The sequence below is a fragment of the Hemibagrus wyckioides genome, linkage group LG07 (genome assembly GCF_019097595.1).
Source record: "Hemibagrus wyckioides isolate EC202008001 linkage group LG07, SWU_Hwy_1.0, whole genome shotgun sequence".
Classification (NCBI taxonomy): domain Eukaryota; kingdom Metazoa; phylum Chordata; class Actinopteri; order Siluriformes; family Bagridae; genus Hemibagrus; species Hemibagrus wyckioides.
Genome location: NC_080716.1, coordinates 3,401,376 through 3,426,055, shown reverse-complemented (window position 1 = coordinate 3,426,055; position 24,680 = coordinate 3,401,376). Strand labels below are relative to the sequence as shown.

Below are 24,680 nucleotides of genomic sequence, written 5' to 3'. Positions count from 1 at the left end.
ACAGCAGGACCCGTCGTCCTATTTTAACTCCGTGTACTCGGGTTACCTCGTCCAGCTCAAGGTCTTCTGAAGACACCGATGTTTTGGAGATGAATAGATTTGCGTCCTGTACGTGGGTGTGTTTGGAAGATGAAAGCAAAAGCTGCAGTCTATTAAATATTCAAATAGATATAACAAAAAAAACCATTGAGATCGTCAGTTAAATCGGTTCAATCATTACTTTGACCGCTTCCCGGAAAAATGGTACTTCTGGTACGTCTCATCTATGCACAAAAATCTTTAATTCTAATAACTTCAGTTTTGTTTTTTTTTACTCTTACCATCAGTTTACCATCATTCTTGTGGTAAACCGTCTGGTAAAGTCTTCTCTTTATCACTGACTTTGACACAGATGCATAGTACACCTCCTTGCTGGACAGTCCGGAGCATCTGCTTGATCTGGACAACTGTCTCTGTCAAACTCTGCTGATTCGGGCCGAGACGTGCCGTGTGATGTTATCACTATGGCATTCAGCCATAGTGTCACTAGTAGGAGTTTTTAAGAAGATGAAGCAAATTTCATTCAAGTAATCTAGTCAGTCTATTTAATATACTCAATATAGCTGGATGCTTGTGGGGGTGGGACCTGCATCTAGAAAGTGTAGCATTGGACAAACACAATACTAGTACGGGAAAGTGTCATCTCCATGTGCTATTACAGGGCCGAGTACCAAAAGCTGTGAAGAACTGACATTTCTTTACTGATACAGCGAGAGAGAGAGAGAGAGACACAAATGAGTTAGATATTGGTGGGAGGGACAGGCAGTATTTTCATATCGCTGTGCTCATCACATTCTCTCCTCGCTAATACTATAACACGGATATTTTTAGAATGCCTCTTCAGCTCCCGGACTCTTTCATTTTGCTCTTCTCTTTTGTCAAACTTTGACCGCGTATCTTGCTCCAGACTGTGATACACAGTCATAAATGAGAAAACCGCACACACACAAAAGATTCATTCCCTCTCTGATATGTTGGAGGAAGATACCGTTTAGCAATATGAGCTCATCTTTGCTCACTGTGTCACATGGTGGCTTCATTTCAGCTATATCAACCCATCCCTCCCTATAAATCTCCACTTTTCCACTCCAGTTGGTTTATGGAAATATGAGCAGCAGTGTTAACAGAGGCGATATTTTAAATGATCCCAGTCTGTCTGTTTTTATTGTCCGCTTGTGTCAAGCTTCTCTTCCCTCAGCTGTTTTCTTTCATGTGTTACTTTTACAACTGTCTATATGCCTGAAATAGATAAATAACTTAAAACTCAAACTCAAATTTTGTAGAAAACAGCTTTTTTCCTGTCCCAAACGACTATAACTACACTCCTTAGTACAGTCATCCGTTGTATCTTTATCGTTGTATGCTTGTTACTTTCCATCCGTTTTACTTCACAAAAACACGTCCATTTTAGTTCACTTGCTCACTCAATCCTGACACGTGAATTACACAGGAAGTTGCATAATCCGAATTTACCACAGATCATGGGAAGATGTGAAGTAACTTTCAGTGTTTTATTTCGTTTTCCTTTATATTGTGATACTGACTCACAATATGTCTCATTGAAAGATATTTCAAATATTAGATGTAGTTTATTTAAGTAAATCATTTTATCATCCTGAAGTCCAAATGCCACTGGAGCAAGATGCCAGAGTACCTCCAGGGTTGTGGGTTTGATTCCTGCTTCCATGCTGGAGTTTTCATAGTGCTTTATGGATTTCCTCCCCCAGTCCACACACATTTGAGGCTGATCGGCGTCTCTAAATTGTCTGTAGTCTAATTGTGCCCTGCAATCGGTTGGCACCCCATCCATGGTGTCCCCTGCCTCGTGCCCTGAGACCGCTGGGATAAACTTCAGGCTCTCAGAGACCCTGTGTAGGATAAGCAGTGCAGAAAATGGATGGATGGAAGTCTAAAAGCCTCGTACAAGAAGGTTAAAAACATTTTATGTATTTTATAACACTAAAGCCTGTTATTCATATAAAAGAAAAACCTCAAACAAATTGAGTAACACAAATCAAGTTGTAAGTTCTACCACTTTCTTTGGAGCAGATCATGCTGTTATATTAAAATAACACACACAGGGGGATGGTGTGATGTGGCATGACGCGTGAGCAGAGTGCCACTTCTCCCCCTAAATGCTTTGTTTTAATATAACAGCATGTCTGGAGTGTGTTATTCTGTAATCCCACAACGATTTACCAACAATTGCAATGTTACATGTGAAGAATGGCTTCATTCATTTGTAATAAATTTACAAAACATCACACATTCGAATGTCTCTAGTCTGAGAGCTCCTCTGTCCTGAAAATTTTCCTATACTGGGAAACTATATCAATGCAGCAAAGCTTTTAACAAAAAAAAAAAAAAAACTCCTGCCAAAAAGAATTATTCTCTGTTTGTGCTGATACACTCTCTTCTGACCAATCAGATTCAGGAATTCAACCATACTGTGGTATAAGGTATAGCATCAACATGAACCTGAACAGGACGAAGCAAATACTGAAAAATAACTAAACTTTCCCCTTCCTCAAGTCAGATCAGTGCAGCTATTTTTCTACAAAATGAGTGTTTAGAGCCTTGGAGCTACTACTACTAGAGTTTTAAACAAGGTTCTGCTTTAATAGAGCTCTGTGCAGCCTCAAATTAAGCTGTCAAATAAATGTTTGGATGATCCAATTCCATCTAACTGTCCTCAGATTAAACCGCAACAACCGTGCAGCCATTTTATTTCAACAGCCTTCATTTCTTCCTGGAACTTCTGACCAAACTGCAGCTTTGTAATTTGAACTTTGACCTGTTCCAGGAGCTCTACTGATCTATTTGGTTGCTTATTCCAGTTTTTTTTTTTATGGTGCGTGTCTCAAAAGTTACAAAACCGCTTGCTTGTGATTGACTGCATATTAGGTTATGATAGTTTGACTTGATGGTCTCCTAGCAGGCATCATAAAGTCTTCTCGGTCGAAATACTGACAGCATGTTCATATTTACAGTTTCATCTCCTGCAGAAATTGATGCTCCCGGAGTTCACTTTGAATTGCAGCCTATTTAGATAAGCGTGTATTGACTTGCAATTGATTCTCATATCACCTAAAGTGGTGGACATGCTGATTTATAGTTGTGGCTTGGAAACAGCAGGTAATGCCTCATCCAGTTTTTTTTTAAAGCAGGTTGAAAATCATGAATAATTTCCCCTGCAGAAAGATTCATGGTTCTTCTTATTCTTACACTTTTACAGACGTGGATTTCCACTCTAAAGAAAGATGGCTTCCATTTTATGTCTGGTTTCTTGTCAAGATGGCATCTCGGGGAGTTTGTCCTCAGCACTGTCACCTCTGGCTTGCTCATTAGAGATCTAAATCTACATCCGGATTTCTAAGCTGCTTTGTGACAATGTGCAATTATTAAAAGCGCTATACAAATAAAATTGAAATGAAAATTGTGGCCTGTCTGCTGAGGTCTAGGACTAGGGATGGAAAAAAGGATAAAGCCTTAAGCAAAGGATGTGTCAAACTTAATATTCGTCAAATCTTTCTGTTTTGCTCCATCTCTATCTCTCTGCCTATTCAAACCAAATGCATACTTTAATATACAAAAAATATATAAAAATATCTATGAAATGGGAAATCTAATTATTTTATCAGATTTTTTCCAAAGCAGATTGGCCTTTAAGTTAAGTTAAGGAGAAAACTAAATTCTGGACATTTCCTGCTTCTTGTTGTCCATGCATGACCGTTACTTTGTTAGAAGCCCACAACAATACTGGATAGAACCTTCTTTTTCTGTCCTTCTTGACATGGAGTCCACAAGGCTTTGGAAACATGCCTTTGTGATTCTGGTCCACGTTGGTACGAGTGCTTCCCATATGCCTCACTGTCCGAATATTGACCACAGGGATGTACAATCTTATCTGCAAAGGACCAGTGTGGGTGCAGGGTTTCATTCCAATCAAGCTTGGGGCCACACCTTGATCCACCTGTTCAATCATTCATGGAATCTTGGCTTTCATTAGACTCAGCCATGGCTTCTACTTGGTTGAAATGAAAACCTGCACCCACACCAGCCCTTTCCGGATAAGTCTGGCCACCCAAGATCTACCACACTGAGTATCCAGCATCTAGCATTTCCACCATTTCAGGCTTCCACTGCATCCCAAAGGTGATCTAATGGATTCTGGCCTGGTGACTGGAATTCTTTTCTTTCGCATATCCCAGCTGAGGTAGTTGGGGTCAGAACTCAGGGGCAGCTATGATACAGTGCCTTCTAGAGGGTTAAAGGTCTGTCTTTTCTGCCAACAGTGGCAGCACTGGGGCTTGAGCCCTGACCTTCCAATCAACAACCCAGAGCCTTAACCACTTGAGCCACCACTGCCCTCATACCTGGGGGAATCTTTACCCTACTTGCCTGTTGTTTCAGAAATGAAATTTTCTAATCTGTAAACCTGTCCCTGCTGTAGCCTCGGATTTTTGTCCTTTGCCTTAGGTTCAATGTGTTATGCATTCTGACATGCTGTTGTCTTCTGTTCACCATGATTGTTAAGAATGTTTATTTGAGCTACCATTGTCTTCCTTTCTGCTTAAACCTGGCTTGAGTCAGTCCGATATCTAACCTTTGTCATCAACAAAGCATTTCCGACCACAGGACCAGGTGTTTTGTGCACTCTCTGGGTAAATATCAATGACTTTTATCTGTGAAAATCCCAGTCGATTGGCCGTTCTGAAATACCCAAACCAGCCCATTTGGCGGTCCGTCACTTTAACTAAAGCTCTAGGTCAGTATCTGCATTGAGCTGCTGCCACGTGATTTGCTGTTTGGACACTTGCTTGGATTTGCAGATGTACAAGCCCTAAGTGATCAGTGGGTATATTTTGAATAGCATATTGTTGTTCACTTGAAAAGAATGCTACAAAAAAGACCAAAAAAAAGAAGTAGTCGCTCAAAAATAAAAGTCTGATAGGAAATAAAGTATTATGATATTTCCATTTTTATCTATAAAAGATTTATAAAGATTTCTTGTTTTCTTGTGCTCCTTCTCAGAGGCCCACTCAAACGCCATGATGTTCGACTGCGTGTACCTGGAGCTCTCTGTCTCTCTGGATCATGGCACTAACGAGCTCTTGGAGACAGCAGTGAGGGCTGCCCGGGGCCACAGCCTGGGGCCTGGATGGACCGATGGATCACCTGGAGGCGGGCGTCGTCAAAGCCTTACCAGCAGGGCCAAGCGCTTCCTGTCAGGCCTGGTGCCACGCTCGCACCACGGCCGCGAGCGCATCCGTGAGCAAGAGCGACACAGAGGCAACCGAATGTTTCGACAGAAATCTCGCTCCTGTCATGACCTCAGTGCCCTGATGTAAAGGGGACAGATTAGGAACCGCAGATAGAAAAAGTAAACAATCAATTTGTCAGGTTAAATCCAGGAAAAGCTGTAGTAATATCATCGTATATACACTGTATCATACATGTGGCAGTCTGGGAAAACCCTTTGTGGCTGAATTCTGGAAAAACAAGAAAAAAGGTTTGTTTTGCCAATAATATACTTTGAAAGCTTTACCTTAGCAGCTGTCATCATCAAAACAGTAAAGAGCGCACTGTACAGATGACATTGGACAAAGTTTTGTCTTTTTTTTTTTAATTACCTAATAAAAAGGCTTTAATGACACCGTGATTTTATTTTAACAACAGATCCGACACGATCTGTGCGATTTTTTTTTTTTTTACCTCAGGTGATGCAGATGATTCTAATAACAAAGTGAGAACATAGTCCTTGTAATTTTTAAAAATATATCCGCAATCTTGTTTTTCCATCTGTAGATCCAGGCTATAAATTTAGGATTACATATGCGTGCCGTCTTTCAGTGGAATTCGAATGAAAGCTTTACATGTTCTCGATCTTCTCTCTTTTTCATTTAGGGAGGCTTTCAAACGCAATACCTTTCTGACTTGTGCAAATAAAACCGTTCTGGAAAGTTTACGGTTTTCCCATGCTGCCACACAGATATAGATAGTTAAGTAAGGGAAGTTATCTAAAAACTTTGTTAATTTTGTTGTTTCATGTATCAATTCTCAAGAGGAAGAAGGGGGGAAAAAAACAGAAGACTCCTTATCACACACTTACACAGTTGTAGTGTAGCTCCTTGATAAGCTTTATGCTGAAATTAAATAAGGCAGTATTATAATTAGTGCATGGACATGTAGACCTTTTCATATTATAGTAGCTGATTTCCCCCACAAAAAAGACCAAATATCAGTCTTAAAAATGACTTTTTCTGCCCTTAAGAATGTAGGGCATCTTAGATAAACACATTTCAATCTTTTTGACTATGTATATATATATATATATATCAGGACATCTATAAAATTTAGAACTGTAGGAATTACGAGCCCTTTAAATATTTAGGATATGCTCCTCTTTGAATTTTATTCTTAAACGCACATTTCGCTCATACCATACATGGACATTGTGTTATTTCGTTTTTCTTTTTTTTTTTTTATGGGCAGGTTAATAGATAGCTGAATGATAAGAGCAATATGATTTGCCACATGAGGCTTTCACAATAATTTCACTTCAGTCATTTTCGTTTGGCACCTTGAATTTAGCCACTAACTTATTTGCACTAAAAGAAAATAGCACAGGCAGACAGACAAATCTCTGTGAGAAACACTTTTTTTACTCTCTCTCTCTCTCTCTCTCTCTCTCTCTTTCTATTTCTCTCTCTCAAACACACACACATACACACACACTCACTTTACCTCCTAGACTGCAACAAAACATATGCCTGAACGAATGCTTGCACTTAAACCACATTCCACACAGACATGGATTATAGCCATGCTCCGAGAGTAACAAGCTCATTATAAACAAATTATAAATATCGCTGATCGTCTCTATATACGTCTTTTCTTGCCTACATATACAGTAAGGAAGCAATACGATGGAAGTCTTACGTCTTTATCCACAGTCTTTCCCTGTTTCAATACTGTTTTAACACACCGTTGACAACTTTCGTGGATCATTTGATCAGGCCTGGCCAATTGCCATTCTAAGGATATCAGGAAACAATGGATGACCAATCCTAGTAGCTCACAAGCTGGCTGCTTAAGGGCCATATTTGGGATGTCAGGAAATTTCCTCATATTCAGAGTCACCTGTTGATTTTTTGGGGGACTTTCGCATACAGATTATTAAAATCACTTTCATGTACTTCATGCCTCCAACCTTGGTTGTCCCCTATCTTACAACACAAGCACTTGGATTTAAACCCCTAGAGTATATGCGCATAAACTCAACCCTGAATTCAAGTCCCTTCGAATAAATATCCGTCTTTCCAGAGATGGTGTCGTTGGCTTCATTAATCCCAATTTAATTGTATCCAACATATTAGTTGGTTTCTGGAGCTAGTAATGTATGCGAAATTGAAAACAACAAAATAGCCCAAAGGATAATTAGATAAAGGGAAGTTAATGAGAGTTAACGCAACAAAAACACTGTTGAAATGCAGGGTTGGTTTGTAGACTTTAACACCATTATTCATCAACATAGCACTTTCATTCAATTCACTTCTAATTGAGCGTTCTTTGTAAAAAATAAGACTATGGAGCAGGGTCATCAAATTGGTGGATGGCGGTCTGGATGTAAAGTTTTTCAAGTACATATTGTAGCAGAGATGAGAAGTATATGAATAAAAGTCTCTTCATAGTTCAGCGACTTCAGTGAACCTGGCTCGGCTCTTTTTCCACTCGCGTGTCTTTATGTAAATTATTTTTAATAGCTGAAGGCAGCTGAGCAGACCAGAGACTAGCTAGAGCTCAGAAATTTTGTTCAAATTGCCATAAACTCATTTTTTAGTGGATCATTAAAAGGTAACAGGTTGCCAGTCAGGATATCCAGACCTTTGGAAACCAGGAATTTGACAGAACTGGACCTTTATGAATTCTACCTGGAAGAGAAACAAACAGCAAACCGTTATGTCGTCCTGTTGTTTTATGTCCTTACATTTAAACTCTTCCCTTTTTCTACATGATCGTACTTGAATTGAGCTCGAAGGAGCATTGTTGTGGGGGCTGGCCACACACGCTTATGCAACACCACAAACGTTCTGGAAACGTTGCTCTAAAGTCAACATCGCAGTGTCATTTCATTGTCGGCTCATATATTATTCACTGTCGATGAATGTTGCTCACAGTGTTTTTTGGGGGACTAAAGGGAAAATAAAAATCATTTGTATTCCTTCTCCTTTTTCGGCTGGTGTCTGATTTTGTCTGAAATATATTCTTTATTTATGCACCTCAATGTTTTCCCTGCTACGCTTGCTAGCATTGCCTGTGTTAGAGCAGCATGTATAAAAGCAACTGTTGCACTGTGGGCAAACACTGGACGATGCAGCCCAAAGGGCAGATGGTTGGGACATGAGGTGAGGTAGGAGGAGGAGGATGACGGATGATAGTTGCCTGGTGACTGTTGTCAAGGAGACGGAGTGTGACTCTCCTAAGCTTGACTTAGAATTTCTGACTATGTATGCTTAAACTAGCGGAGTGGAATGGCTGCAAACATCCGAGCCTTTCTGGTCTATATCTTTCTGTAAAGCTGCTTCATGACAATCTTTGTTAAACAAATAAAAATTATCTTATATTCTCAAGCTATAATCTTCCCAAAAATCACCACCCATTTAGACCCCTTCAGGTTAGACCTGCTTTACCAAAGGGATAGTTCTTAAGCAGTACCTGGCTTTCACCAGACAATGCTTGATGAGTTTAATATTTGTCTCATCAGACCAGAAAGTCTTTAGGTTCCTGCCATATGCCTTTTACTTAGGAGTGGCTTCTGTCTATCTGCTCTATCATAAAGGCCTGATTAATGGAGTACTTCTGAGTATTTCTGTTTCCTTCCAGCAAGTTTTGTTCTGAGAACTTTGCTGAGAATCCCTAAGGGTCTGGTTACTCTATTACAATAGCCCTTCTAGCCTGGTTATGGAGTGTGGCTGGACAGGCAGCTCTGGAGTCTTGGTGGTTCAATACATTTTCCATTTACAAACGATTAATGAGAAATCCAATATTAGAAAGAGAGGAGACAACATAAGCCATTCTATTGCTATCTTTGGGAAATCGGCTGCCTATAACAATAACTAACGAATCAGTCTTTCATGAATATCCCAGCAGTGATTCGAGAAATATCGGGTGCTAAAAAGAATAAACACTAAACTGAAGGTAGCATGCAGATGAAAGGAAGATGGGCTGCCTAGAAATTGTAGCTTGTCTATTTGTATGCTGCTCATGATTTAAAGCATCAAAGCAGCTTTTGCTCTGTAAGCAATTTGCATTTATATTATTTGCACTGGGATGATCGCAAACATGTCTGGTGCATTTCTGGCCTTTTCTACTCCCCATTTTCTAAAATGACTCTCTGGGCTAAGCCTGGGATCAATCTACCAATTAGGAATCTCAGAGGGCCACTCTCATTGTCTCCTGTACAGGGAGGCAGGGGAGTGATGAATAGTACTAGCCATTTGTTGCAGGGTTGCTTAAGTTATAAAGCTCTAAAATGAAACGTAATGCATCACCAAGCCATGGCACATTGGGAATTCTTCTGGTTCTCTTGATTGGTCAATCTTTTGATTGGCATTGATTAGTGATCACAAATTTATGGTGTATTTACATCCTCAAAACAGCAAACTGTATGGTTAATGTTATAGATTTAACCAATGAATAAATCAAGGCTAATTGACCTAAGGTAGTGAAATGGTATTTTAATTGATGTTTAAGCTAAATCTTGGATCACATTCAGACTGAACAATTCAGACAAAATTTATTATTTTATTATATAAGGCTATAGACATTGTTACAGCAATTGGGGTGCATAAATATGGTTGCAAAAAAAGTAGACTGTTTTACATAGAAGATAATCAATGTATAAGCCTGTGTCTCTCTTTTTTTTTTTTATCGTCATTTGCACTACAGTGTTCTAAAGGTCACTTGCCTGTAAATCAAAGTCTTAAATGTCACATAGATTGCTAAATATAATTTTCTTAACCTTGCCTTAAGCGACTAAGTAAGTAATGACATCTTAGATGTTTGAAGCGACATTTACCAGAGCTTCTGCTCCATATGGGAAAACTCTGAGTTGAGTGCAATGAAGGGGTATCAGAGACATCCTGGTTGAAAATGAGAACCATACCCCTTTGATGTGGAAATGACATTTATTTTACAAATTCTCATTACCACTTGGGATGAAATATCACTACATACCCAGGGCAAACTGAGAAAATATATTACAGTTTCAGATATTGAAATGGTAAAAAGATTGTTAAGGCAAACATAGACTGTAGCTACTTGACAGGAATAACAGAATCTTAGAAATAGGCATCAGGATTGACAATTAAAAAAAAATCTTACAATGAAACAAAATACAAGATCATACAAAAGACCTTTTGTGAGAGGTTACTTCCCCCATTTGATGGAATTATGAAATAGACTGTTTTGCTATTTTTTTAAACCAAATTTCTTTCATCCAGTGCTAATGATGAGCCTCGTGTGTTTTCCAGCTAGTAACATCCCAACAGTTTCAAAGCTTCCCCCTGACTCTGCGCGGATGTATGGCTTTTCTGCTTCATGCGCGCTGGTGCTAGCAAGCTAGCTGGTGCTTCCTCAGGTACACTGCATTACTGAAAGTCTTTTCACACTCGCAGGCATACCTCGTGGTTCTGCATGCGTCGCTGGAAATTGTTCGAGCTTCTAAAGCCGTTTCCGCACTCCGAGCAACTGTAGGTCCCTGTATGAATCCGTTGGTGAGCTTTAAAGGTATCTTTATGGCTGAAAATTTTGCTGCATTCATCGCAAAGGTTAAATGGGGTCATCTGGCGGGACCACAGAGTGCTGGAACAGTTAAAACCCTGACCACACTTCTTGCATCGGTGCGACACTCGTTTTTGTGCATTTCTTCATGGGTCCGGAGATGGGAAGAAGCAAAAAATCTTACACCACACTCGCGGCAATGGAACAGTCTCTCTTTAAAGTGTGTTCTCTGGTGGACCTTCAAGGTTTTTGTGTTCCGAAAAGTCTTTTCACACTTGGAGCACTTGTAGTTTCTTTTTTCCGAGTGGACTCGTCAATGGACGCTCAGATCTCGGGGAGAAACAAAATACTTCTCACACTGATCACAGCTGTAGGGCTTTTTGCCTTTATGAATGTGTTCATGAATCTTAATATGCTTCCGATGCTTGAATGCTTTTCCACAATGACTGCATTTGTATGGTGTGTCACTTGAGTGGATCACCTGGTGCGACTTGAGGTCGTGGGCTTGCCTTAAGCTACTACCACAGTCTGGGTACTTAAATGGCTGTTCTTCCAGATGAGCTAACCTTCAACCTAAAAGCCTTCCCACAAACTCGGCAACTGTAGGGCTTGTCTCCTGCATGTTTGCACAAATGAACGTCCAGATTTGCCTTCTTAACAAATCTCATATCACACTAATGGCAAGCAAGGGGATTTTCTCCAGTGTGTCTTGCCTTGTGTACCCTTAAGTCTCCTGCTGTATATAAAAACTTCTCACACTGGTCACACTGGTAGTGTTTGATCCCCTTGCGGTTTTAGTATGCCTCTTCTACTGAAACTTGTCCCACTTGTCATATGTAGCTGCTGAAGCGAATTGAGGTCCTGCTTCTTAGTATATTGCTTTCCACAGGTAGAGCAACCATATGGCCGCTGTACAGAATGGGATTTCTGAAGGGTTTTCAGGGCTGATTTGCTTTCAAACATTTTGCCACAATCAGTGCAGAAATTTGCTTTCAGGGCCATTAAAAAGATGATGCATTTGAAGGAGTTTGTTCTTTCAGATCTATTGGGTTCATACTTGTGTTTGGTGTATCACTGGAAGATTTTCTTGTTGTGGATCTTAAACAGGGAGAAAGTATTTTCTTCTCAACTTTTGGGAGCTGTTCATCCTTTAATTTGAAAAGTTGCCAATTGATAAGGGTCCAAGGACATGCTAAGTAATTCTAGAGTCACAGTTAGTCCTTGCTAGATAGAGATATAGCAAAGGTAGTAGATCTAGCCAAGTAGCAAAACACACATTATACATACCTGCATCTTTTGGGCTGCCCCTAAAAATACAGAACATAACTTTAATGTTCGATGACAAGCCCAAACTTCTAGTAATGAGGCCTTAAATACTGATTAAATTTACAATTAAATCAGGGACATCCTAAGCTTTAAACCCACATGTGCCAGTTTCCGGGTTGTTAAAACAGTCTGATATTTTCAGCTCTATTGGTTCATATTTTACCCTCAACTCCTTTACAGTACCATGTTTTTCACAGTGTCACAGAGATTGTTGCCTTTTGAAGTCACATCTTTGGTTGTGTCTGCCAGAATGTGAGCTAAACATGATAGAACAGTATAGCGGTTATAGACAGCCGCTAAAGATTTTCTTCACCATATGCATTCTACTTTCATTCCCATATTACTAGTTATCTTGGCAAGCCCATGGTGGTCCACATGGCAGTCTGCCAATCCAATGATAAAATCCTTATCAATTAAGTCAGGGGTGGTCAAATCAGCAAAGTAGGGACATATATAGCCATAGAAATATATCTCCAATTGATAAATTTGCTTCATAGTTGATATGTTGGTTTAAACATAACATGCCCCAATTGGATAATATATTTCTTGGTCTTTCAAAGGACCTTCATATGGTGGCATGCAATAATTTGTACCATCCACCACTTGCTACACAATACCTAAACAAATCAAGGATGTGGTCAGGCTGTCAAGTGGAACTACTTTTACTAGAAATATTAATTAGCTGGAATGATTGCTTGACAGAATCAAATAAAAAATGAACATGGTAATCAGACTTATATACTGAGTAATGTGAGACACTTCATTGCCAGGCAAGGAGGTTACGGCTAAATAAATGTCACCCTGCTGTGGGGGTTAAAATACTTGCTTATTTTCCATTGTCTGAATCAATGCATGTAATAAGTTAATCATATGTTTGAGATAAAATTTGACCCTCATTTTTTTTTTTTTTTTGAGTTAATTGGACCCCAGGGCAAGAACATTGGAGCTTTGACCTGCCCGCTGGCCTAGCTAATGAATTATTTATTTCCCCAGCCATGTGGAAGGGTGGAGTAACAAGCCGAGAGTCACGGAGAATGTCAGAATGCATTTAGACTAAAAAGGTGTTCTAAAACTAGCATTTGTATTTAAGGAACTCAGTCTTACAAACAGGGCATAACTTAATCTAGATGATTCCTAAAAAAAAACCTTACACAGGAAGTTCTAGAAATCTAAACATATAGTACATAGGTCTTGTTCATCATTCAAGATTATCAAAAGGCTATTCAACATGAACAACCACACACACAATGAACATACACTCAGCATTTTACCTTCTTTTTCCCCGAAATGGAGATTTCCACCGATCGATCCTGACATCTTAGGATTCACATTTTGTAAAGACACCTTACAAAACAATCTCTTTAAAACAAATAGGACATTTCATAGACTGTGTCATCTCCCAGTAACTTTGTACACAGCTTTTACACAACCCGTGGGAACACCTTAAATCCACAGGATTGTTTAAACATCTCAAACAAAATGAACATATGCTGTCCACATGGGGAATTGCCTTCAAACACTGGCCATGTTCCTAAACAATGGAGAAAATAGTGTTTAAAAAAGGGATATGCAATATTTTCCCTGCTGCAAGTGCAAATACGGAGTTAATTAGTAACAGGTTTGACTTACTACCCAGTGATCAGTACAAGTGAATGGAGCTTCTTTATTTGGGACTTTATAGTGATAATGTTGCTTAGGAATGTCAGCACCATCTTCTGGAGAGGATGATACGTGCTACTCTGAAAAACACGAGTTCTCAAACTTCTTCTGTTGCTTTTCTACCCCTTTGATTCCTGAAAGTTTACGTTATTTATTGGTGTATCTTTTACTTTTTTTGGGTTTTGTGCTAATCTCATTAGTCTTTTAATCCCATTAATTAGGGAAGTGGTGGCTTAGATGCTTAAGGCTCTGGGCTGTTGATCAGAAAGGCCAGGGATCAAGCCAAGCTGCTCAAGATACCACTTTTGGGCCCTTGAGAAAGGTCCTTAATCCTGTGCTCTGAGCCGAACTTCCTAACAAGTTGGGATATGTGAAGTAAGTCATTTCACAGGATACAATCTGATGTGGGTTAAGAGTCATGTTTACGAACTACGGTTGTTTAGCAGAGCAAGAAATGGAACTCGCAACCTTTCAATCGGTGCCAAATCCCCTTTACCAACTGAGCCATTGGTTTTGACCTCCGGTATTTGGCAAAACGTTGGTGGATACCTCACCTACCCATCAAACCTGTATGTGTTCTTTCAGATAGATAGATAGATAGACAGACAGATAGGTGTTCAGTGGGGTTAAGTCAAGGTTCTGTGCAGGACACTCAAGTTCTTAATAGAGCTTGCTCCATGCACAGGGGCATTGTCATGCTGGACGTGACTTAGTTCTAATGAAGGGAATTTGTAAAGCTACATAATACAAAAACTTTCTATATATTATGCACAAGTTTGGGAAAGACCCATATATGGACATAGTAAACCTCAAGGCTCTATTTTAGGCCCAATGCTATTTCATAGTAACAATATTTTGCTTATATTGGGTACAAAGTGTAGAAAGCTTGTTATGCATTCACACAGAATTACTAAATTGCAGTACTTTTGAATTCTCAGTTCTCATGAAGGCATTTTCTGTAACACCAGTTTCAGCAACAGTTCCAAGATAAATATCAATCCATTTTGACGTCATCTGATGTCTTGAACGTCATTAAATCATTTCCTTGCCCAGCCTTGCTCCAAATCAAGTTATTTTTGTCTCATCTCTTAAATTTGACAGAGAATACTGTTGAGGAAAAAGATCAGAAGGACTGCTAAATCCAAGTCCCTTTCTCTCTTATAAGAACCTGGAGATTCGCACACTTATGCATCACAACACGTTTGCTGATTGCTGCAATTCCCTGGGAGTTGGACGTTCGTTTCTTTTCTTTTTTTGTAATCTCATCTACAGCCTGTCCAAGACCTCGCTAAACATTATAAAAATAAATAAACCTCCATGCTCTGGTTTCATCAAAGGCTTGTTTGATTTACCTGCAATGCAGAAATAAAAGTTAGTTATCATTTAACTTTAATGAAATGTGCAATTCTGACAGGACTGAAAGTGCTACAGAAATAATAGCTTTTACTGAACATACTTATTTAATGAATGATTATTCAATAGTTTATTGAAATTCCACCATGCAAGCCCTCAGACTACACATTTTATTTGTGCGTGTGTAATATTGTACAAAGGCTTGGTTTATGTTTATAGCGAAAGAAACATGACTCAGAGCTGATGATGTACATTTTCCATATGCACAAATAAGAGATATTTATAGATTACTGTATATACTTATTGAATACTTAAATCAAGTGGATTCACATGGGCAGATATGACTCGAAATGTACAGTTTAATGTAATGGCAAAAAAAACAAACAAAAAAATAGAAGTAGGAGCAAAGAAGATCTTCCATGTAGTACAAAATTCTAACTTGACAATAGATTCCCCATATTCTTTTCACACACAGCATGTCCCCAAAGGATATCTTTCTCAGTCCACATCACCCTTTCATATCTTCCAGGAAACTGTGATGGACAACAGGACGACAAATACAAAAAGGCTTGGTCATTTAAATAAAACGCAACATCTCTGCACGCGATCAATCGTCTAAGAAGTCATCGTCCAGGTTGACGTCTGTAGTGTCAATGTCGTCCAGCTCCAGGTTGTCTAGGTCATCCTCTAGTTCCTCCAGAGTCTACAAACAACGCCAAAAGCAGGATTTTTAGTACTATACAATAATTTCACGCATGTTAATTAACAGTTATAGTTTAACACTTGCACACCTTTTCTCTGAACTTTGTCAGGTCATCCATTTCGTTTTTAGCAGGCTCTGATTTTGGAGGAGCCACACTAGCTACTGGAGCAGCTACAGGAGCAGCTATGACCACTGGTACTGGTTCCACTTCTTCTGTAGCCTTCTCAGGGTCAGCAGTCTGCTGTGAAAACACAAAAAATAGACGGTTTTTTTTTTTAGCTCTCACATCCGGGGTGCAATACTATAACCAGGAGGCATGATTAAGAATCAAATCAAGTAAAAACAGAGTCACTTATAATAGTGCCATAGGGCTCAAACATTATTGCATATATAAAGGTCTCTGAATTATTTGTGCAATTGTCTCAACGTACCTTTGTCTGGGTGGGAAGTACACCTTTGGGTTCATAACCGGTGGCTTCTTCTAGCACATTGCGCTCCTCATTAGGCTAGACAGACAGGGAACCAGAGAGTTAGTGATAAACCAGTGAGAGAACTGTATAAATCTTGCTTTTCCACCAGGTCAAATAACGGGATAGTTATCATAATACTGTTATTTGCACAACACTTCTTTAAACTTTGCGTAAAAAAAACTACACCACAACATGTTGAATGCTCAATTCTGATTGGCCGGAAGAAGTTGACAGAATAACAGCACCTCTGAGAGTAGTGCATATGAAGAGCTAGAAGTTAAAGATGGTGAATCTCTCTCACCGTGACCAGTGGATAGTCGGTGGCGGGTCTGCTCTTGCCCAGGCAGGTCTCTCTGAGGTACTGCTCAGCAACGAAAGCCTCCTTCAGCCCAGGGAACAGGTTCTCGTATTCGGTGGGGTCGGCCAGCGACTCTGCGGCTTTCTGGTTTACTTTTGCCAGGCTCTCTCTCCACAGCTTTACCACTCTGTTAGCATGAAACAATAACCCACACATTCATGTAATCCTTCAAAGCTTCTACATGTGATCACTATTTTTGAATCTTCACTGCCTGATGCCTAAACCTTAACGTGGTAATGATGAGATTGGCCACTAGTGGGCAGCAGTGTGTTGGAAAGTGGAAAAGAATCCTCCAGCCATCCATTCTCATAGTTAAGTTCAAAACCAATACTGTGTAGGGTGTTAAGAAGCAGTGATTGAGTGGAGGTACCTGGACACTTGGCTGGGCAGGTAGGTGCGAGCGAGGAAGGCGGCCTCAGGTAACCGATTGGTCCTAATCAGAAGTTCCAGACACTGGTCCAGCCTTAAGGTAGGAACATTTAACATACATAAAGTATATTAATCACTGTTTTAAATATAGTCTAGTTAAGTCTAGTCCATTCTTGACTTTAACAGTTAAAAAGGTAAGTTAGATATTTGAATGTTTTTATGCACTTACCACCCCCACCCCCCCATTTACACGAAGCTCTGCCCACATGATGTATAATGGCCTGTACAGCATAGTGTCTATAAGATGATTTACTGGAGGACCATCTGAGCACAGTCACTTTTCCGAATGCCAAAGAAATAAAAATGTAGTATAGTAGCGTTAAAGCTACTTAAAACAAAACATCTAGCGTTAAACAAATATCAAGGAAATGAGATCCACATAATAATCCACATTTACGCTGAAATATCTGTGAAATGTTTAGCAATTCTGGTGGTTGGGTAGTGTTTTATTTCTCGAGTTATATGCCAAGATTAGGATGGATTTTACTTTAAATGTAGCTATTCAAGAAAAAAAATGTACTCACTTTCCCTGCAAGAAGTAGGTCATGAAGGCAACGTTGTTCTTGCCGTCGCGTTCAGCACCCTCAGCCAGTTTGCTCACCATAGCGGCGTTGCCAGAGGCTGTAGCCAACAGCAGCAGGCCTCCATAGTCCTGGGCGTGATGAAGGCACTCCTGTGCCAAGCCAAACTGGCACTTACTGATAGCCAGCTCTGCCAGCTGCTTCCACTTTTGCTCAGACTAGAGAGAGAGAGAGAAAAAAAAAATACTACATCTGACTCTGGCCATAAACACGTTTTTCTTAAAAAGTCTACCCTGACCTTAGCTGAAGGTCTTACCTCGGCTTCTACTGCTAGCTGATAGCCAATCTTCAGTTCCCCTAGTTGTAGAGCAAGCTCAAACCTGTGCTCGGGGTCAGTGGACACAGCCAGGGCTTGCTGTTTGAAACCCTAAATAAATATAACATATGATTAAAAACAAGCCCTTTTTAATTAGATGAGGAAAAAAAGTCAGTTCTGACAGGACATATGGGAATTCGCACCTGTTTCTCCAGGAAGTGGGCCACCCTGGTCCTCTGCTCTTTTGGAATGGTGGGAAGCACTTTGTCAGCCATGGAGAAGTCGCGCCGCATGACGGCTGTCTGGTACTCCAACACCGACACCAGCAGCGAATAACTGACAATGTTCAGCTCCTTGTCACCCAGGTACAGACGGTCATCTTTAGGGATGTAGCCCAGCAGGTACATGGTCCTGAGAAGACCAAAGGATTTGGTTATAATACTCAAAGCAAAAATGAGTGTACTAATAACCCCAGTAAATGGCCATATTGACACTAGGGTGGGTCGAGGTCAGAGGTCCTAGCACAGATAATACTTTGGCATTGTGGCTGCTGCTAAGACTTTTAAGAGACGGATGGAATGAAACTTGGGTTAAAACGCACCTATCCAGGTGAGCAATGGTGACGATCTCTCCTCCAACAAAGTAGTTCAGCCGGTTGACAGAGCTGGTGTAGATGAAGCAGTCTCCCACCCACAGACCTGTCTTTACAATCTCCTGTATCTCTCCTTGGACCTACACACACAGAGCAGTTAGCAATTCTGATACACTAGTGTACCCTGACATACAAGCATCAAATGTAAGTTTGGTGTATTCTCCATTAGATATACATGTTAATGCCTATGGATCAAGATGCCACTATAGAACATCAAACACAAACCTCAAAAGCATCCTCAATGCCATCCTCGGTAACCCCTTCGTTGGACTCCTGCGACGCGGCCACTTTGTCTGCCAGGTAGCGCAGGATGAAGAACGACTCCTCCGTGGCGATGCACACCAGCTCTCCAGAGTCTGACCAGAAGATCTGAATACACATGAGAAAAGGAAAGTCATGTCAAGTTTGGACTCGAGTCATCACTGAAGCTGGAATGCGTACACAGAAAATATCTGGTAAGCAAAGCAAAGAACAGCAAGTATTACGTGTTTGGGCTGGATTTCAATGCGCCGTATGAGCTCCGTGTTCTCCCAGTCGTAGAAAGCCAAGCCGTTTACGGACCTGACGCCCAATAGAAAGCCACCGTAGATACCTAACAGGAAGAAGAAGAAAAAAAATCGCAATTAACATGTGCTTACAGTTACACTTCACCTCAGTCCAGTAGTAATCGTTTTTATTGATACAAAGCTGTGAGCTTAAAATCACAGAGCTCTACCACTGCCATGTTCCTTAACCTTACCCTCTGCCCCAAAGTCAGGCTTGAAGGACTTCTTCTCCTTAAAGTTCTTGAAGATTTTCACCACGCTGTTGCTTTCTCTGATTGCATACCTGTGCAAGAGAACAAGATTTTTCACACTTGGCCTACATATGCTTGAGTCACCATTTAGGACTCCATGACAAAATTCTTATGACTTCTTTTAATGCTTAAGCATTAATAATTAGCTTACAGCTATAAATAGTCTATATAAAACGCAGCGACGTTATGATTCGCAGCGGCACTGATGATTAATGACGCACTCTCAAAGCAGCGAGAGTAAACACATCCTGTCGTTAAATGAGACGGGAAAAGTAAAATAAGCTGTTATAATTTCTGTGCTCATCATGTTATACTTCCTGATTCTTGTGTCAGCATTAATCGATGCACAATGGAGGGATGAGAACTTACTCAGAAGAATCATGGGCCCAGACAAACTCCTGAGCGGAGCCGAAGCTCTTGTTCCTCAGAGCCATGGCCGTGTAGATGATGTACTCTCCATCTCCGCAAACCACCACGAACCTGGCAACACAGTGTGGAAATTAAAGCCAGCTGATCATAAACAGATATTAGGTATAGGCAATTTAGCGTTAGTGGGTCTCACAGCACCAAGACACACACAAAAAAAAAACGTAATTTACACTGAAATCGTGAGACTTTATTTACAGCATGATGATGTATAAACTGACCTTCCGTTAGGATTGTGTTGAATAGTCTGGGGGTAAATCTCACAGCTGCCCATGTCTTTGACGGCTAGTGGCAGCCTCTCTCCGTCTTTAATCTCCGTGTCTCCCATGGCCTTCAGGTTTGCCTGCTGTACCTCTGAATGCTTGGCCCAGATGATCTTACCGTTGGTGTCCATGGACATGGCAGGTTCCTCACGACCAAGCTAATGGGAGGAGAAAAAAAGTGGGTAGTAACAGTGCACAGGAAACGTGGAGCAGTAGCTATGTATTGCGAGATATTACACAAACATGGCACCTTCATTGTCTTGTGTATTACCTTAATAATAATGCTTCCCTCGTCGTACCCAAGTGCAACGTTGTTGGAACCACGCAGACCACACACACACCACACCCTCTCCATGCCATAGTTCAGCGTACTCTCCAGGCGATAGGTGCTGGAGTGCCAGATACGTACTGTGCCTAAACATGCGGGAAGAGAAGTGACGTGAATAACGACAAGCAGCTTTAGTTCTCGTCTCTTCTTACAGGTGGTTGTTTTAAACGTGATTATTATTCGTGACTGTACCGTCTTCGGATCCTGTAACGATGATCGGCAGCTCAGGGTGGAAGCTCACGCATGACACGTTCTGGGCATGACCTTCCAGCGTCTGCACGCACGTCTTATTCTGAAGGGGAAAGAAAACGACACAACCGGAAGAGACATAAGCTTGGCTACAGAAATGAGGAAATCAAAATGAATGATGTCCAGAGAAGAGAGAGAGAGAGACAGAGAGAGAGAGAGAGAGAGAGAGAGAGACAGAGAGAGAGCCCACCTGGTAGTCCCAGATCTTCACCAGCCTGTCATCAGCACCTGAAATGAGATACGGCTTATCTCCCCCGCTGTAATAATCAATGCAGTTCACGCCTTTCTCATGGCCCTCCAGAGTAAAGTTGGGGGATGAGGAACCCAGCTGCCACACCTTAAATATTAAAACAAACAAACAAACAAAAAAAAGATTTATTTTTATTCAGAATGTCTTGATACAGCAATGGTTCACAAGGTAGAGGTTGTGACACTTGATTTCATACAAGGGGTCATTCGTTTATTTATTTTACAAATTAATATTAGGAGTTTGTGTGCTAATATTTGTTAAAAATATTAACAAGTGTCACATCCAGGCAAGATATATTTAATAATCCACTATCCTGACATGCTGCACAGGTGTTTTAAAAAAGAAAGAAAGAAAAAATAAAACATATAAAAATGTTTAAAAACAAAAAGAGTTTTGGGGGAAAAAAGAAAATTATTATTATAAAAAATTATTAAAAAATAAATGAAAAAATTCTATAAGTAAATAATACATTTTCATTGTCCATCGACCTCTATAACACAAACTGAAATCTCTGATTTCTGAATTGACTATATTAAATAAAAAAGTAACTAATTAAATTAATTAATTAATAAAAATATACATAAATTAAGCTTTTGTTTTTAGATAACAAACCTATGACCACAATTACAATGACAGTAGAAGGTTTTAAGTGAGGTGTGTTTATCGATTTCACAGGCAGTGACATTTTACAGTTTGACTTGTGGACTGGGATCTTCTGGCTTTGACCGGCTGTCTAGTGGATGCTGCTTTTATAACTTAATATTACACGCTGGACAGATGTAAACCAGGCCACGTTTTACACACCACACCATGGTGTGGATTATTTCCTATCACTTCTCATCAGACAGATAAATCAGTGCAGGGAATTTACTGGTTTGTTTGTTTGTCACATACTGAGATTCTCAACTTTTACAGTGCTTCTCCATTATAAATCTGAAATTCAGAGAAAAAGGAAAAGTACAGATATCAAGGCTCTGGGCTTCATAATGTCTGTTTGGTGTACTTAATGATTACAGGAGCAGAAAATACCTTAATGGTTCTGTCCAGAGATGCACTCGCAAACTGGTTGTTGTCTTTAGGGTTGATGACAATCTGCATGACGTAATGCGTGTGGCCCTCGAACACCTGACTGCATGACCATTTCTTCTCCCAGTCCCACAGCTTAATGAGCATATCATCTAAACACACACACACAAAGTGAATAGTTATATTAAACTCGTACTTGAGACCTGTTGCTATACACATATACACATACATACCACTGCTAGTAAGGATGTAGGGTTGAGTAGGGTGCACGGCGATGCAGCGGATGTAATCTGAATGCGCCTCGAACATGTGCACCCGCTCTAACGTGTTGTAGTTGAAAACACGGATCTGCATGTCGTCCTAGAACACAGAGGCCGGAAAAGATTAACGTGTTTGCCTTGCACAAATAAATATTTGAAGCAATTTGCATTGTAAACATTACTTACTGCTCCGGTGATGACCCAGTTCTTCCTGGCGACAAACTTTGCAGCTCTCACTGGCAGGTCGCACACTTCAAACGTCTTCACCAAGGTCTGGGACGGTAGAAAAGAATAATATTCAATGAGAGAGTGTGTACTGCTCTACTGTGTTGTGAATGCAGCACTGCTGAGCAGCTGAACTCGCTAGGCTTTTTACTCACTTGTGTTTCATGGTTCCAGACGCACACGCTGCCGTTGTAGAGACTGGCCAGCATCCATGGCTCGGTGGGATGGAGATCCACGCTTTTGACGCGGTCCGACCGAGCTGTGAGCTTGCGCTTGATGTCCAGCCTGAGAGGCTAAGGGAAGAGAAAAAAAAAACAGAAAACGTGAAGCAGCAATATGACTGTTGTGAAATCTTTATAAACTGAAATAACGATGAAAATATCTATAATCATGATAACCATATCTGCTGACTCACGTCTCAACGACTATTTAGTACGAATGCACTCCAGATTAAGCCGCAATTTTACCAGCAGTGTATTACATGAGCCGTCCATCATGCAAGAGCTGTTGCTACGGAAACCACAAGCGCACTGACATAAACCTGTGATTTCTCGGCTCTACCTTCAGACCTGCTGCTATAGAAGAACCTGACAGTTCTGTGCCATTTGGTTTTGTTAAACCCCAGTCAGAGGTCAAGCTGGTAAAGCTTCAGCCTGCTTGTAACATGACAAAACATCATGAATTTCAACAGATAGAGACAAACCGAGGGCTGATTACATCCTCTGTAACATAACCCATAATGTGTTCCATGGCCGCTGCACACTCACTATAAAAGGACAACAAGCGTGATTCTTTAACTAATAATAATTGAAAAAGCTTCACGAATTGCTAAAGAGGAATACAACATGAGGTGGACGCACATTTAACGGAATATAGTCAACTTTGAGGCGGTTACTGCAGCCTGACCTACGTCTGGTCACTACATAACGACGCATGTGGAAGTCCATCACTGAGATATCACAGAGGGCGTCTAATATTTAATCAAATTTGCAATTAAAATTCTATAATTAGAACAATAACTTGACTTAGTTAAAATAATTACATATGGGACACATTACAGACATTTTTCATATACCGTTTTGCATATTACGTATCCTAAAAAAGCATATATTTATATGGGTCATTTCCCGAGAATTATCCGTCCTTATTTCTTATTCCGACAAACTGCAGCTACTTTGAAGGTATTAAATTCACAGTTCAGCTCAAATGGACGGTCGCTATTAACGCTTATGATACACTGGCTTGTAACACATAACCACTAGCGAATATAATAAATAAGCGGAGCTTGTAAACAACAACAACCACAACAATTAAGTGACAAAAAGAAACAACGCCATTTTCTGTTGCACCTTCAGCATTAAACATTAAACCCTACACAAAATGCCGAAGCACAAACACGCAAGTATTCTTTATTAAGAATTGTTATATTATCATTATTAGTATTTTCTCACCATATGGTTATTTATGAAGAACAGATACGAGCTTACTAAATGAACGCCTATTAGACAAGCTAGCTAGCTAGCTAGCTAACAAGCTAAACAGATCCAGCAAACCGATCTCAATGACAATTTAAGAATGCGTAATGTCTTAATAATAATTATTATTAATAATAATAATAATAATAAAATAAATAAATAAAAAAAAGAAGAAGCTCTAAGTCAGAGCATTAGTGTTAGCATTAGCACTAATGTTAGCATTCCGTCTATGTGGCGATACGGCCTGCAGTTTAGCACGGAATGAACGCGGGTTAGCCAGCTAGCCGCGCTGCTAACTCCACTACCTATATATGTTTTATTTTCAATTAATGTCACCCCGCTGCACTCACCATGTCTGCTCTTCTTGCGCGTTTTCTCTTATTATGAATGCGACGCCGACTCCGACACTGCAGGTTTCCTCCACACGGCAAATCTGACGTGGAACTTCCTGAAACGTGTTGTCGGAAGTGATGACGTGGCCACGCAAAGCATTGTGGGGGGGGGGGGGCTTGAGCTGTGTCTTAGTTTGTTGTGGAATAAAACAGAAAATAAAAAAGAAAGAAGGGGGATACTTGACAAAAAAAAAAAAAAAACACTCCAACACAAATGATTCCCCGAAAGAATAATGTTATATACCCTGAATGGCCAAAAAGACGTGGACAACCTGCTCATCACATCCAAATGCACTGTATTGATTTGCTTTCTCAAAATTTCACCACAAATCTGGAGGCGCACCATCATACAGAAAGCCTGGGTACCATGAAATACAAC

General features: G+C 40.3%; 2 protein-coding genes across 3 annotated transcripts in view; one reads left to right on the top strand and one right to left on the bottom strand.

Moving 5' to 3' along the window:
• rem2 (RAS (RAD and GEM)-like GTP binding 2) overlaps positions 1 to 8,266 on the top strand; it is a 33,740-nt gene extending 25,474 nt beyond the window's left edge. Inside the window, exon 5 of the mRNA XM_058393748.1 lies at positions 5,074 to 8,266. Within this exon, the coding sequence (XP_058249731.1) occupies positions 5,074 to 5,390 (317 nt within the window). The 3' untranslated portion in view covers positions 5,391 to 8,266. The remainder of the gene's footprint in view (positions 1 to 5,073) is intronic.
• Positions 8,267 to 15,181: 6,915 nt separating this feature from the next.
• On the bottom strand, positions 15,182 to 24,386 carry copb2 (COPI coat complex subunit beta 2). 2 transcript variants are annotated; one of them, XM_058395514.1, is made up of 22 exons: positions 24,260 to 24,386; positions 22,590 to 22,727; positions 22,396 to 22,482; positions 22,183 to 22,309; positions 21,953 to 22,101; positions 20,864 to 21,010; positions 20,617 to 20,716; positions 20,368 to 20,510; positions 20,055 to 20,254; positions 19,777 to 19,887; positions 19,351 to 19,439; positions 19,097 to 19,203; positions 18,837 to 18,980; positions 18,561 to 18,691; positions 18,163 to 18,370; positions 17,960 to 18,070; positions 17,647 to 17,861; positions 17,064 to 17,156; positions 16,637 to 16,820; positions 16,297 to 16,371; positions 15,954 to 16,106; positions 15,182 to 15,865 (listed from the first exon to the last, which is right to left on the bottom strand). In XM_058395514.1, exons 1-22 carry the CDS (start codon positions 24,260 to 24,262, stop codon positions 15,770 to 15,772), a joined length of 2,811 nt encoding a protein of 936 aa, XP_058251497.1. In that variant the 5' UTR covers positions 24,263 to 24,386; the 3' UTR covers positions 15,182 to 15,769. The 2 variants fall into 2 exon arrangements, with proteins under 2 accessions (XP_058251497.1, XP_058251498.1); XM_058395515.1 differs by having other exon boundaries at positions 15,954 to 16,103.
• Positions 24,387 to 24,680: the final 294 nt, after the last annotated feature.

Coding starts and splice junctions, on each gene's coding strand:
- copb2 (XM_058395514.1), bottom strand. Junction 19,204..19,350: donor GCCTGACTTTGGGGCAGAGG/GTAAGGTTAAGG, acceptor TCTTCCTGTTAG/GTATCTACGGTGGCTTTCTA. Junction 18,071..18,162: donor CCCACTTCCTGGAGAAACAG/GTGCGAATTCCC, acceptor ATATTTATTTAG/GGTTTCAAACAGCAAGCCCT.